Below are 16,375 nucleotides of genomic sequence, written 5' to 3' on the forward strand. Positions count from 1 at the left end.
ATGACTTCCTCACCCTTAAATAGACTTCCTGCTCCTCGCAGGCCAGCCGTCTGTTGCTGTTCACCGTCATGTTCTTAGAATACGATAGGTGGCACTGTGGAGGAAGAGGGCGCGTTTGGTCGCCTCCTTCTGCTTCAGGCGGTCCAGCGTGAGGTCCACACGAAAACCTGCGGCAGGAAGTAGGAACATGGTCAGGAGAAGGGAACACTTTCCATCGCAGTACTCCTTCGATATGAATAAAACAAGTGACAATGACTGTGGAAAGTAGTGTAGAGCTCCCCTCCCCCACTTGTTGCTACCAGCTGTCAGAAACTCAACGAACACAGGAAAGTCAAAAGCTACCTTAAACTTTCTTTCATTAACATTTTCCTACGCTGTACTTGAAAACATACTTTAAAAAAAGAACACAGATGGAAACGTGACCTGGAAATTTGGAAAGCGAATTTAGTAGATCTACACTTGGCCAAACATTCTGTTAAAGAATGTTTAAAGTGTTTTTGGTCAGATGTAAAGATGCAGTCGAAACTGAATTTTATGCTTTCACTAGCTGTAAGAAATAATCACCCACTGCATAATAACAAGAAGAACTTTCACTTTTGGAACTGAATTTGTGAAATAGTTGATCCACCGTCTTAGGTTATTGACTGTAACCATAAACGGTTGCAGCCGGTTCACTCACTCAGAGAGGACGGAGCTCCAAACCCGCCGGCTGCCAGACAGTACTTCACTTTAAAACTGTGAAGCAAAACAAACTAATCTCAGTGAAAATCAGCCACGCTGACACGACTGGAGTCAGCTTTCAGTAAAGCTAAGGGTTTGCTTAAACTTTCAGAAGAATTTAGCTAACAGACATAATAGTAGAAAATGTGCAATGTCAGGATGAAAACGGACAATTCATCCGAGATCTGAGCACTCACCACGACACCTGCGTGTTGGTTTGAGGAATGGTGCAGCTCTTCTCCTCTGGGTTGATGATCTGGGGGCTTATGTCTAACGTAGCGTTCACACTGATCACTGGACGAGCTCTGATGCACACAAACACAGACTGGCGTTTATCGCATCGTTTATTGTAATACATTTATTGGCACGATAATCTAGATTTATTCTGGTCACGATAATTACCATTAATTATGTTTAAGACTGTCAGCGCTGTTAGTTTTACTATTTTCCCCCACTGTCTGTCCAATAAAAGCATAAAGAAATATGAATTTGTGTTTAGTGGTACAAATCACACTTTTTATGCGACTTTTATCCTAAAGAAATATTTGACAAATGGGAATCTTTTTCAAGGGCAGCATTTGTGATTGCATTTACAATTGCTGTGACACACAACAATGCAATTACCTGAAACTTTAATAAATCGTCACTTGTATCGCCATCACAATATCGTCACAAAATATCACGATAAAACTGAAAGTCCAAATCGCCCACGCTTACTTCAGTCTGTTTATAGGACGTCCACTACGTATGACTAAGACTTGAAGTGATTGAATAGAGGAACATAGTTTGTGCTCTGAAAGTGTTTTGCACAGATTAAGAAGGGTTAATGTGTTTTAACATGAAGGAGGATGTACAAAGAATCATGTGAATGCTCCTCTGTATTTGTAGCTTCTGTAAAGCAAGTAGGAGTGAAGTGAATGAAAAACAGTAGCTCTTTGATATCAGAGGTGGCCTCGCTCATTAAACTTCTCCCTTTCAGGCAGAGGCATCAGCAGGGGATCACACACACACGCACTCACAGACGAGAGTTACATGGGATTACCTGTATAAAACAGCCTTGTCCGCTCCAAACGCTCCAACTACCAAATCTGTTGGACGCAACCACGGTTCGGTTTTATTCCAGCAGAGTGTTAAAAAGCCTTAAATGGATCTGTTTAGAAAAGTGTTGGTGTGAGTAAAGCTTACCAGGATATCCGTTCTGGTCTATGTCTGTACTTCCTGTCATGGAATAGCCAAAGCTAGCAGGCATGTAGCTGGACGCCCATTTACCCTGCAGGACCTGAGGGGCAGGGAAGTCAGAAAAAATGAAGAGATTTTGAATCTGGAATTTTTATACATTTGTTTTATTTTTTTAAAATTGTTTTTATTTTGTCCATTTAAAATAAATGTGACAACAATGACAGTAGAAGCTGATTCTGAGAGTCATAATCCTATTGCGGGAAAAAAAAAATCCAATAATTCATTGTTAAGCCTCTTATTGTGAAGGTCTGTAGCTAATTGGTGCTACTACAACAGAAACGCTGATCAAACTCAGTTCACAGGATAGGACAGAGTAAGTGTGACGAGGGCGGGTCAACTTTGACCCTCGTCTCATGCTGTGAAATGAGCTCGCGTCTGAAGACAACGGTTGAAGGTTTACCTGAGAGGCTGTGGAGTCGATCCCCGAGGCCTGGCCGTTGTGGATGTAGACCAGGCCGTTGTGGTCCGGACCTCCGTAGGGAGCAGAGATGGCCACGTCTGAGGAGGGAGACATTGGGATCAGAGTCTGCTCAAGACGAAGCGTCAGGGAAACTGACGACTGCAGCACTGGTTCAGCTGTTTGACGTGCAAATCTTGGTTTCAGGGTCTAAATTAAAATCAGTTTCTAGTTTTTTTATTGAAATTTTCCTTGAGCAATTTCAAGAAAGTATCAAAATAATTACCTCATTAGAAGCGATGCAGAGTCCGCAAGTAATTCATTAATTTCAATCGAAAGTGATATATCGACATATGTCCAATTCAAAAACAGTTTTTTCTGCTAAATTACTGAATAAAATTCACATGAACTAAACAACAAAGATATTAGTTATTTTTAATATGTTATTCAGATTATTCAAATTGGTACCAAGTCTGGTTAGACTCATTTAGCTGTTCCTGTGTTTCAGGAGCCCTGGTTCATTCATAGAACTACTTTGAAAAGTTGCTTCAAAAAGGAGAATTGGGGTCATTTGTGCTGGTTCTTATATGTTTAGCATTGAGAAGCTAGTTTAGTCTTAAAAAACCTTCGCTGCCAGGCTAGCTCCTTTAGCACAGCAGTACTCTTTTCCAGCATCTAATCAGATTGTTTTTTTTAAAGGAGCAGCAACGCGGCAGTGGGGCGAGAGTAACGGCTTCGTCGTCTATCGTTGTTTGTGGCTGTCGCTAGCAGAAGTACCAGAAACCAGAACCTTTGTGTTACAAAAAAAAAAAAAAAAAAATTTAATTAAAATTTTTACACATGAATTCTATGTCATTAGTTCAAATTTCATTCGGAATAATTGTTCAATACGTCATTTTTAGTGTTCATATTGCTTGTGATTTCCTCCCTGTTTCTATAATAAGTTCCTCTCCATCTCATAATCTTGAAATAGCTTCCTTACATACTGGCAGCAATTATTCCACCTGGTAGTGGTCTTCTCCTTGTAGTGTGGTGCACAGTGACGTGCGGTCAGCACTGCTTGCACATGTGCTGATCCAGAGAGCGAGAAAGAAGTAGTTTTCAGTTGTACTTTAACGGTTTTCTCCTTTGCTGTGGAGCACAGCACGAAATTAACAATATCTACATGTCCAAGTTTGATTGAGTTAACGGAGTTATTCTACAGCGGCAACGCGGCTGTGGATGGCATGTAATAAAAATAGTGTTTTTGTGTGATTTTCATCCATGTAGCCATCAACCTTTTTCTGATCTTTTGAATTCTGAAAGCTCCAGCTCTATTTTTCCCATCTGAATTTTCTCCATGCGCCTGACGGCTGTGTGCCGTGCTTCATAGTAAAATCTGGTCTAACCTTTGTACCCGTCCCTGTCCAGGTCCCCCAGCGCTGCGATGGCCGAGCCGTATCTGGCGTAAACCTCCGCTCCGGTCAGCAGCTGCGGCGGCTGGAAGGAGAAGCCGCCTCGGCTCAGGTAAACGGACACCTGGGGGACACGCAGCAACCAATTACACGTTCTGTCTGCTGGATCAATCCTACACCGACTACTCATTTCCGCTCTTATATTTCACAGTATTTTGACAAAAACTTTAAACAAAATCTACAATATCATTTAATAGCTTCCAAATAAAATGTATTTAAATGATGGATCACTCTCATTGCCATTTTATTATTACAGATGTATTTCAAAAGATAACATGCTGTAACATTGGGTTCATCTGGTGATAGTTTGAGAGCATTTGATGCAGAATATGAACAAAATACAATCTGGACATATTCAGAGAAGGATCTCTGTAGAGGTGAACCGTCACATGTGAAATGCTTTTAAACATCTGTGTCGTCATGACAGCACAAGTATTCAGGGTGGGGTTGTTTAAAAATCTTTTCATTTTTTTTCACTGGTGTGGATAAAACATTTACTGTGTTGACAGTGATTTAGCTTGATCTTCTCCAGCTGCTTTGCTACGTGTGCACATTCAGTGAATGATGTGATTGTGTGTGTGTGTGTGTGTGTGTGTGTGTGTGTTTGCGTGGGGGAGGGGGGGGTTGATGGGTGTGTTTCCTACCTGTCCCACCTCCCTCAGTTTCCCATCCGAGCCTCGGTCCATGAAGAGGGGAGCTCCGATCAGCACGTCCACAAACCTGAAACCCAGACACCACGGAAATAAGAACCAACCGTCTCGTCTGGTCCTCACTGCTCACTTCACAGTAAAACTCACTGAAATAAGACACCCTCAGAACCCGACACTCACAGAATGAGTTTCCTGCGTGAACAGCACGTTAACGGTTTATTAGCGCTCTTTAGCTAGCAGTAAGGGTTGCAAATCACCAATGGCAGGCAAGATAAACATGTCCTCTCCCAGCTTTGTTTGTTACAGATTAGGAGAGAATCAAGAGACTCCATCGGACACAAGTTACGTTTCCATTAACTGCAGAATTGAGCAAATTGAAATGACAAAATATATATTTGCTTAACAGAAACAGCCATTTAGAAGAGACTCACAAAGCTTTTTTTACTTAGATGAGGTGGGTTTTTGTTTTTTTAGCCGTGTAGGAATAGAAGCATCTGGCAAAACTGGAACAGAAAGATTTCTTTCGCATCATGAGTGATGTGATTGACAACCGAATGTCACTACGATAGAAATGACTTACCACGTGAACAAGCTTATTCACGTGCGATTTTAATTTTATTTTACATCTGACAAAAGCCTCACAATTGTGAAATTGTGTTTTTGACATTCGACTATAGACAAAGATTTGTAACGGGAATGCAGCCCATGTCAGGTTTTTATAGTTTTCAGAAAACCTAAATCCCCCTTGTTTTTACACGCGGAGCAAAGGTCACCCGCGACATGTCACAGCATTTCATTAGCAGGTTTAGGTGAGTGCAGATGTCTGCTTTACATAACGGCATTTTCACACGATGCTCCAATCTTGAAGAGCATCTAAAAGACGTGCCTGATCATATGCATATCCAAAGGAAACAGGAAGACATTGGTGTTGAAGTGTTTGGCACAGGTGTCAATAAATGTTGCCCTTGTTGAGATGCGACGCAACACGTTTCTGAGTGAATTAATCGATTCTTTTCACAGGCTCTAAATAAGCAGAGCCATAAACACTTCAAATGTGACCTCTGCGTTTAATGATGTGCATTTAATGTGACCTCTGCGTTTAATGATGTGCATTTAATGTGACCTCTGCGTTTAATGATGTGCATTTAATGTGACCTCTGCGTTTAAGTGGAGCAAATGGTTCCACTTAAACGCCGCCAAGGCAGGAGGTGGCGTGGGGTTTACACGCGTGCAACATTAAGCCTTCGAGTGGTTTTTGACGCCGCAGCCAGGAAATGTCAGTTGTTAGAGGACGAGGCAGGAAAACCACACTTACCCGTCGCTGTTAACATCAGAGGCAGCCACTGAATATCCAAAGTAGGCAGCCATCTGCACAAGAGAGAGAGAGAGAAGAAGAGGTAGGAAAGCTGACCTTGAAACCGGGAAAAAGGTCAGCGAGCTTTCTACGGGAGCGTGGGTGGTGATGAAGGACAGAAGTCATCGAGCCACGGACGTAAACAAGATGTTCAGAGAGGCAACACCATAAAGGTTGTTGGGTTATTTAGGACGGACAGGAGCAAAAAAAGGAAGTCTGTCATTAGCCCTGCTGATGACAACCTCCTCTTCCCGTCCTTTCAACCCGCTGCCCTCCGCCGCCAGCATCAAGAGTTCAATCAGCGTCAACACGACCCAAAACGACCCGAGGGGTTTTAAGCAAATTGGGCTTCCCCACATTATAGGTGACGGAGGTGCATGAAGTATCAGGCTGTAACAGGAGAATATTAGAAATGTAGAAATAAGCCATAAATCAGTTAATCGCATGATAAATTAAAACCGCCATGATTTATCATTTTTCTTTTCCGTCTCTTTTTCTACTAAAAACCGGAAAAAAACTCTTCAGTGGTGCTTTGGTCTCAACCTTCTTTTGACTCCACAATTCACTGCATTGGTTGTTTTTGTTTTTTCAAATTTAAAATGTTTTCCAGTTCCAGCGTTAAAAGTCCATTACAACTGAAAGTTTATTGATTCTTGGCAGTGCTATCAAATCACTTGAAGATGGTCTCAAAACAACAATATCGCTTGTTTGCGACAACGTCTGGAACAATTTATCGCTGTATAAAATTTATGTCTGCGACAGGTTATAAAATCAGCTGCCTGATTGTGAAAAGGAGAAGATTCAGTCAGTCAGTGGAGCAGCAGAGCTTCTCCTCCTCTGCAGCCACGTCACTACATGGCTTTTTGCTGACGGTTTACCACAAGCTGAATACAGGTTGAAAGCTGATCTAGATACCACAGAACTATTTTAATTCGAGACCCTTTCTTGCCTCTTGCCTGTGCGGCCATAACTCATTTGCAGTGCAGCTGATTTTAACGCCATTAAACATGTAATTTCATTCATTCAGTCGAACAATTACGCGGCAAATCGAAGCGGCTGTTTCCGTTGCGCCGCATTTAGGTTCAGTCCTGCTGGTTTGCACAGAGGCGTCTCAGTGAGAGGAGATGGTTGTTCGCACTCGTTCTAGATGGCGCCGAGCAGAGCTGCATTATAGGAAATGACACATCAACGCAGTCAGAACTCGCCGCCTGTGCTTTGCGTCATTGAACGAAGCTTACCTGCGAGCCGGTGAAGTTAATCATGGACTCCATGTTGGCCCCATTGAAGATGTTCACCTGAAGCAGCAACGCAGAACATGATGAGAATCACACTGGCTGAATCGAAATCTGATCAATTAGTCTGCTGATTGAACCTTTTTAAAATGACAGTTACATATAATGTAACATATAGTTAAGTGGGTCTAAAGCTGCAGTTTTTGGCTTTTGTTAAAACATGTTTGTTTTTTTTACACATTTGTTATGAGATAGATAATCTGTGAAAAGATCAATCTCCTCCATCTCTTCCCTGAAGAAATGCACCAAAAACAACCAATCAGAGTCAGGAGGTTGGTTTTAGCACTTAGCACCTCATGTACTCGTTGCCAAATGTGCTAAAAGCAGAGAAACAACTTTAAGGAAAACTGTTCAGCCGCCGACATCTGAGACAACTGCAGCTTTAAGAGCAATTTAAGAGCATGATAAAAAATAACAACAACCAACTTCTCGTTTATTTCAAGAAGACGAGACACATTCTACAAGCGGAAATAGAGACAGAAACTGGGAAATGGTTCAGTCAAGTTCCTTAAAAGACTGATGAGACCCACAGTCAGCTGTTATTTCCATAATATGCGAATGTGACACATTGATTAGCAGAGGTGCACAGAGAAATCGGCACAGACTGTGCAGTTAGCACAACTAGATTAACATAGAATCACCAAAAGAATCTGAAGTCAGTTTCAAATGTCAGCTTTCCAAACATTTCATCTTTGATTGAAAAAAAATTGTGAAACCCTGCAAAGTTGTGCATTACCGACTGCTCTCTCTCACCGTCACAGAATGCATAGGACTCAAAACGTTTGCCTGACAGAAAAATAACCTACTTTAATTAGTTCTGCCAAGACAAATTTAAGACCCGTGAGTAAAAATATTTTTTAAATGAATTTAAGACATTTCAAGGCCTTCATTTTAGATGCAGAAATTTAAGACTTAAAAAAAGGCACAGACACTAATAATAATTCATTTAAGAATATGTTTAACATTCTTATATGAATTAGGCACTGCATAGCATGAGATGTATTACTATAAAACATAACACATGTCAGATGTGCAAAAAAAAAGAATTTAGAGGCATTTGTGGACTGAGCGCAATGTAGCATAAAAACAACTAAATCAATATGCAATTTATCTAGAATGTAGGAAAAAAAACGTCTCACATCACAGACGAGCGACAGAAGCTTAAGTGCAACAAGTTTGGCCTGTGACACTTACATAACCCAGTGCCTTGTCCCCCCTCGGTACTCCAGTCACATAATCTGTTGAAGACAGAAAACAGAGAACTGATAAACTGAGAACTATTATTATTTCCAATGCCATTTTGGTTGCATAGACTCTCTATACTATTTTAAGTATTGTTATTTTGTTTGCTTATTTTGGGTGCTTAAAATGTTTTCTGGCTCAAGAAATTGAAGTTTGTTTTTTGTAATCTTTAAAAAAAAAAAAAAAAAAAAAAAACTCGCATTATTAAGCCTTTATTGTAAAATCAGTTAAAAATAGTCTCAAAATGACAATATCAATTATCGCAATAATTTCTGGGACAATTTATTGTCCAGCAAAATATATTCTTGTGACAGACATATATGTGTGTTTTTTAATACAATATTACCACATGTAAATGTCTTTATGACAACAATAATTGTGATAAATCTACATTTTCATCACTCCTGTGCTTTGTGTGACACGGTTATTTGTATGTGGGCAGCATTTGGGGATCTACTGCAGTGAGTATCCATCCAAAGGCTGAATATCTTGCTGGTGAGCAACTTCAGACACATCAAACAAACTCATATCACATTCTAGTCTGTTGTGATATTAACATTTCACCCACTGACACTGCAGTGAGGATAAATTCAGAATATAACATATGGTGCTAGTAGAAATGTTTTGGCAGTGTTGTCAATTGTTTTTCTCTGTTTATATATCAAAATGTTTCCATAAATGTGCAGCAGTGAGATGAAGTTGTTGCTTTCCTGTCCCTTTGTACATTTTTGCTTTGAATTTTACATCTTAAGCAAAGTCCAGTAAAACCACAAACCGATTTTACCCTGAGCATCACAAAGAGACCCTGAACCGACATTCTAGATCGAATTGACTTCCATTTCAAACAATTGGCAAACTTATCCCAGTTTCAGCTCTTCATGTCTTTTTGTAAACATTCAAACAGTCCTCAGGTCATTGAGTTTTATGAGGGGGGGGAGGAGAAACCTAAATAAACAGATGCATCCTCAAAAAAAGCGTTGGTAGTGTTGGAATCAGTGGACATACCTTCCTTCCCATCCTCGTTGAAATCCCCGACTGTCACAGAGTATCCTGTTGGACAGAGAGACATGAAATCACTCAGGAAAGATTCAGATCCTGTGATCTTCTAGGCTTCAAGTCGCAATGTTTATGTCAATGTGGCAGAAATGACAAAAGAAATCACTTCAAAAACCTTCGGTAAATACCTCAAAGGATTCAGCCACCATTTTTTTGGACTTGGGAGAAGTCAAGCTTCCCTACATCAAGCTTGCTAATGCACATATTTAAGGATCTTGTCTTGTGTTCTGGTACAAGCGTTCATGTTGGAACAGGAAGCGGCTGAGTCCCAAACTGCTCCCACAAAGATGGAGGCAGGAAATGGTTCATAAAGTGCTGTACATTTAGTAGTTCCTTCCACTGGAACCAAGAAGCTGAATCCTGAGACCTTCTACCAAACTATACACTTCATAGACACGGAAAGCCAGTGTTGTTACCCTGGAAACAATCAAATCCTGACATGTCTGCTGGATTGATCATGTTGATGATTAATCAATTAATCGGATGGAAAAACTCGACAGGTTCAGCAGATTTTTCATAAACCATTTGAATCTTTCTTTTACGCAATATTAGAAATGCATTATTTAATGCATTAAATAAACAAATAATTTGGGTTTTAGATAAGAAGTTAAACATTTTACTACCTAAAATGCAATAACACAACATTCCTTTAGCTTAAGTTTCATCTTTTGTAGCAAAGGACGGACCTTTGGCTACAAAAATCACTTCCAACATCAGCATGTGAAAATCTTGACTTACCTAGATTTAACATCAGTACAATGCAGAACTGATCTGTTCATTATTTTTTAGACTAAACGATTAAGAACTATGAACAGCAAAGGTGCCAAATAGGAGATTGATTTTACAGAATTTGAACCGGAAGCTAAAAACCTGAAGACAAAAATCATTTACGTTTTTTTTTTATTAAGGTAAAATGTAGATATATATTTGTACAGTTTTGGCTTAATTACTGCTCTCAGCAAATGGTTGAAACGGTTAATTGACTAAATTAGCTGACGATTAACCAAATCATTGATTCATTGCAATGAGTCCGATTTCAGACCTAATGGCTTGCTTTAGAGCACTGCATCCGAAACCTTGCGTTGCACGTGGTGATGCAAGACTTGGATTCAACCGGATCGCCATGGAAAAACTCACTCTATATGCAGCCGTCTTTGAGCCAATCTCAACTCCTCTGTGAAATACCTGCTTGATTTTAAACACCTGCGGCCAGAGCAGTGATTGGAACACCTGAATTTGATCATTCGGACGGGTGAGCGAAAACCTTTGGCAGCATGGAGCGTCTTAATCAGGGGTGTGTGAGTGTGTGTGAATACCGAGGTAGCTGTCGTCATACTGGGCACCGGCTGATTTGGTGGAAAGTGTGTTTCCGTACGGCGTGATGTAGTCGTTGTTGAAGCGATTTATAATCTCGTCGACGCGGTCTGAAATCAACTGGCCTGAGGAGAGAAGAAGAGAACGTCGAGGAACAAATCGAGACTCAGGATCCCGCAATCTGAAAAGTGCAAAACTGGAATAAAAAATCTAGAACATAAAATTAGGAAAGAAATATACAGAGAGAGAAATAAGAGAGAAACAAGTGAACTTAATAGTTTCTTTTTTCTTCATTTCAAAGAAAACTTTGGGTGTAGAAAACCCCCTGACGTTATTAAAGCTGCCACAGGGACATGATGCTAACAGCCGTCTAATAAGAAACGAGCTCTGTCTGTGTGTGTGTGTCTGTGTGCGCTTGTGTGTGTGTGGTTGTGTGGGTGTTGACTCAACAGGAAACAATAATTAGGAGAACAGAGCCAAGGAGGAGCCGCTCCACGCAGCCAGAAAACATGTATGCTCCTGAGTCAGCGTTCAGGATGCAGCCGCCGTCACGCCCTCTGAGTTCAGACGGGCTAACAAGGATTACAACCATCCACCGCCGTGGACACATCTTCTGCTGGTCGGCCCACCTGAACCTCACCTCCTCGTTAAACTCTTAAGGCGGTGATGACGCAAGCTGCCCGGTGCGAGGCGAGGCACAGAGTCAGATTTATACCCGGCTGCTCACATTCAGAACAGCTTCTTCGGTTCAACACTGAGCGCGTGTCAAATGTTGGAAAAGAGTTTCTGACTGAACAAAGCAGCTCAGCTGCAGGAGGACCACTATTTGTCTCAGCCGTAAGACAGGTGGACAAATCTTTACTCTTGCGGAGCTGCTTAAGGAAACAGAGTTTGGTCGTCCCGTCTATCAGCTCTCTGTTAGACGGGACCTCCCATATTCAGTTGAAAGGTGACTTTTTTGGGGGAAAATATGGAAGAACCAGACTTTCACTAGCGCCTCCTCTAACATATTTGAGGCACTTTGCTTCAGTTAGACATGACACTATTTATTTAAAGAAAAAAGAAAGGATTCAAACATTGGATGGTTGGGAGCAGCTTAGTGTCATTGAAAGGCAGGAAACAGATGGGAGCAGTAAGGGCTGCCCAGCTCTGTCCAAATATAATACGATCCACCTACCAGCAACTATAAATCATCACATGCAATAAAGAAATAAAATGTAGATGGAAAATATAAAACAGATACTATTATGTTAAAATGCTGTTGTGATGGGTCCATCTTTTGAGTCTGAATGCATTTGTTGTCATCAATTACTGCTTTTATTTCTTATATGTCTTGGCCAAAACACACTGGAGACTGAGCCTCAGACTTATTCTGGTTACGTCAAGATTTTAGAAGAAATCCTGGAGGTCGTGTCTGCACCCAGATACCGACCTCCTCCAACTTTCATTTAAAAGCAGCAAAGAAAACCCCCAAAACAAAAACAAAATAATGAATGAATGCAAGTAATTTATCCAGATTTGATAAATTAGAGCTGGATAATTCATCCAGATGTAAACTGAACACTCACCCTGCCAGTAGAAGCTGCCCGGTCCTCCCACCACAACTCTGTTACTTTCTGAAGCCACAAACAGAAAAAAAACAAATTCAGTATTACTTTCACTTTTTTTTTAGCTTCATAAACATCAGGACATGTTTACACTCCGGTGATTTGGAAAGAATCAAAGACCTCCCATATTCAAAGGGTAAAATAAAAACAAACATGGATTCTCGAGTGTAAACTATTCGTCCTTTTGACTTTTCAAACAAGAACTAATTTTGACGCTGGCGCTTCTGCTAGCATAACCAAAGATTTTTAACTCCATAAACAGCAGCAAAATCACAAAAATAAAATGGTTGTTTTGGAACCCAAAACCTCAGCCTTTGAGGCTTTTTTGTTATTTTTGAAAATAATAATAATAAGATTACATAATCCGAAATGTTCCTCAATGTAATTGAACATGCCATTTCACTTCATCTCTAGCATGGATTTATATCTATTTTATGCATTTATTTCTAATTGTAATGGTTACACCTTGTTTTAATTTCAAAAGTGTTGTTCAAATTAAATGCAGAACTTTGTTCATTTCTATAATAACATTGATAGACGTCTTAGTTTGAACACCGTATAATCGATCCAACACAAAATAAAAAGACAAGTCCTTGAAATCCAGACATGCTTACGTAAGAAAATAATTTTAATCATTAAACACTTGCAGCACTGTAACTGGTAGCAGAAATCAAAAGTGGAAACTGAGCGACTGTGGCTCAGTCTCCAGCATTAAAGTGCCATGAGTGATGATCTGACTTTACACAAGCTCAGTTCATTTACAGTTTACCGCAGGAATTGGCCTCACAGGTCACATAATAAAAACTGTTTAAAACCAACTCCATAAATATTAAAGGATGATCTGTTTGGGTTTGTGCTGCTTGCCTACCTTAAGAAAGTCTGCACTGAAGCCAGCCTGGCAGAAACCCTGTCCTTCTGGAGTGTGGGAACCTGGAAAAAAAACAAAAGTCAAACATTGGAAACATCAAAGCCCGAGCTCACATTTATAAAGGCTGAGACCGGAAGTAGTAGTATTTTTAGCTTGAGCTGGAAGATTTGCTGTTACGTTCTGGGAGTGACGTAGTTACTAAGCTCTATGATGACCTCAAATTAAGCATCCAACAACACAATGAAGAACATACTGGATCTGCAGGGTGAGTATTCCACCACTGTGTCTCCTTTCTTCAGGTAACACGTCCCCACAGGCTCCCTCTCGCTGAAGCCGAAAGTGGACCACTGGTAGAGGGGAGCGCAGGCCTGAAATGCACCGGACACATTCAGAACGTACGACCCAAAACTCAGAGCAAACAGTAACTCGCAGAAGGTCCACCGGCTGCAGTTTTCTGGTCGATCGCAGATCGGCAAACATGAAAAAGACCTGCCGATTCAGATTTTGGCTGATGCTAATTTTTTTAAATCTCAGGAGCAGCCAACCAAAGCCGCACTGCCTCGGTAGAACAGTTTGAACAAAGTGAAACCTGGGGATGTAGGTATTATTAATTTAGTGGATTATGCCACAGCAAAGGAAAGAATAACATAGAAAAACCGTCTAAATAGCTCAGAATCACTCATATTTTTTCCCCGGCCCGCTGTGTTGGCTACGCTACACACAGAATTGTTGCCAAAGCAACTGACGCACAACATCTGTCTGAGGACAGAACATTCAATCTGGTGAAGAATTATGTTTTCAGGCTTGGGTGTATTTAACAACTATTAATAAGTGATCATCTCACACAGCGGTGGTTGATTAGCTAATTTAAACATCTGCTCTACTGTCAGAGTGTGTGTGTTTATCACCTGTTTCTTCTTTTTTAACTGATCTGAAATGCACCAAATTCCACAGCGCATCTATATCTTAAGATTATCAAAGTCAAGCTAGCCAAGTTAGCATACCTGGCTTACTTTCCTCTTCCTCAATATGTTTTTTTTTGTGTGTGTGTTTTTTTAAATTAAAACCTTTCTTGACCGGTGAAATGTGGCACAAAGGGACTTTGCTACCTCGTTGTCATAGTATTGACAATTACTAGCAAAGCAGCGCTTTCATTGATACATCACGCATATTGTCAAATTGACAACAGTGGGGCGACTATTGTTAACCATGTATGTGAAGACGTAACCAGGTAGACGGGTCTATTGCAGAGAAAAAGGGATCAGCGGCTGATTTTCTGACCTTTACGGAGGTTCCACAAGTAACTATTGGGCTAGTTGCCTGTCCCAAAATTAAGGAAATCTGGAATGATTTATTAGTGCACTAGGCGGGATAATAACGACGGAAAATGTTAAAATAGAAGAAACAACATAATATTATTGGCTTTGTCAAACATACCCTATTTCCTTTATTTGAGGACAAATGCTGAATTCTGAGCTACTATATGAAATGGATTTAGGTTTCAAGTTCTCTTTTTCTCTGCATGACTCCAAGTAAACTGAAGACACCCCAGACCAGTTTTTCTTTTGAACCAAAACTGTTTGTTTTGACTTACTGTAATATTCAAAAATCCTTCCAGGTGGAAAAAGGACTCCCAGTGATTTGGGAGTTTTGGTGTCACTGCAGCATAAAGCAATGGGAAGATGAGGTGAATGTGTTTAATCTATAGCTGAGGTAGTCTTATGTGTTTACCGTTTCATTTACAGTCCAATGTGTTGCCCAGGTGTGCGCCACAGGGTTTATATTCACTCACCTCCTACACATTGTACGTCTTTATGGAAAAGCGCTTCTGCATATTCTTACTGCTGCATAACCCTGCCCTTTGTTTTGTTCAAGTTTGACATTTTTGGCCCAGCGCCCAATCCAGAGGATTTCTGGAGAGAATGTGCATCTGTTCTAGAAATCTTGCACTCATTGCACCTGCATTAATGTTCCTCACATTTTCATCCTCCACAGTCCAACGTAAACGACTGAATGCAAGGCAACACTGCTGTGAACATCTCTAGTTTGAGCAGTCTGTGCTCCCACGTCTACGTTTCCATTGGCCATATAATTCAGCAATCTGACATTTTGAAAATTAATTTGCTTCATGGAAAACCCCCTCCCCCACCATTTTCATAAAACACTTGTTTTTAATAAGAGGTTTTAGCGCAAGGATGAAGTGGGGCTTTTAGGCTTCATCAAAATTGGTTTATTTTGCAAAACTGCAATGGAAACACTTGTTTCGCATCACACGATCAACAACCTGACGTTGCCGCTGGCAAAAAAGCCACAAATAAACTGCAAACAAACTTTTTCACTTGCGATTTAAATTGAACTTCGTATTTAATGGAAGCACAGTGACTGCAATATTGTTTGATTTTTGACAAAGGTTTTGGAGCATTTGTTATAAGAACACACCCAGTGAGAACTGAACACAAACGTGTGTGTTTAAGGTCTTACCAGGATGTGTTCTCCGTCAGATCGCACTGAGGCACCAAACCACTGCTTGGACTTAAACTCGATCTGATTCCCATCTTTAAATCGGTTATCTGTGGAAAAAACACAAAAGATGATTGTTAAACTAGATGACAGAAAATAATGTTCTTTCACAGAAGCAACTCGTAAGAGGTATCCAACTGTAGTCTAAGGATCAAAAATACCCTAATTTCCCCCATCAGTGAATGCACCATAACCAAGAACTAATGTGTCAGTTTTTACTGGACAAAGAAGATTCAAAGTCAATCATTTTCTGTGTCAGCAAGTTGGAAAAAGGAAACAAAAAGGAAAAATGTCCTGAAAGGACGTCTCAGTTGTTCATTCAGAAGACTCATGAGACTCAGACAGGAAAAATATGAACATAGACATGCAGCAAAGGTCAGGAGGTCACGACCCACACAGCTGGATTGAGGACTAACAGTCTCTGGGGCACCATAGCGACGCGTGCTGCCTCGGCCTTCTGCTTCCAAACATTGAGATTTCAAGAAATGCCAGGAAGGAATGATTTATTCCAGCAAGGCTGCACTGTATTAAAAAAAACATGATGAGTCTAGTAAAAATAAATACTGGTTGTCAAAAGGTGGTATTGGAAATGGACTTTGATTAGTGAATCTCCAGTGAAATTTAAGGGTAAAACTGTGGGCACCAGGGACATAAAAAGGGAA

At 40.5% G+C, this 16,375-nt stretch overlaps 1 protein-coding gene across 1 annotated transcript in view; it reads right to left on the minus strand.

The window, feature by feature from the left end:
* The window catches only part of LOC129361461 (integrin alpha-V-like), a 37,885-nt gene that overhangs the window by 9,674 nt on the left and 11,836 nt on the right, over positions 1-16,375 (minus strand). The window contains 19 exon segments of the mRNA XM_055032319.1: positions 14-84; positions 87-167; positions 680-735; positions 918-1,025; positions 1,763-1,808; positions 1,906-1,999; positions 2,360-2,457; positions 3,745-3,874; positions 4,455-4,530; positions 5,776-5,828; positions 7,053-7,109; positions 8,301-8,344; positions 9,354-9,398; positions 10,721-10,843; positions 12,287-12,334; position 12,540; positions 13,194-13,255; positions 13,447-13,561; positions 15,675-15,763. Of these exon segments, the coding sequence (XP_054888294.1) occupies positions 14-84; positions 87-167; positions 680-735; positions 918-1,025; positions 1,763-1,808; positions 1,906-1,999; positions 2,360-2,457; positions 3,745-3,874; positions 4,455-4,530; positions 5,776-5,828; positions 7,053-7,109; positions 8,301-8,344; positions 9,354-9,398; positions 10,721-10,843; positions 12,287-12,334; position 12,540; positions 13,194-13,255; positions 13,447-13,561; positions 15,675-15,763 (1,397 nt within the window).

The sequence above is a fragment of the Poeciliopsis prolifica genome, unplaced genomic scaffold, assembly GCF_027474105.1.
Source record: "Poeciliopsis prolifica strain line A6 unplaced genomic scaffold, Auburn_PproV2 SCAFFOLD007, whole genome shotgun sequence".
NCBI classification, from domain to species: Eukaryota; Metazoa; Chordata; class Actinopteri; order Cyprinodontiformes; family Poeciliidae; genus Poeciliopsis; species Poeciliopsis prolifica.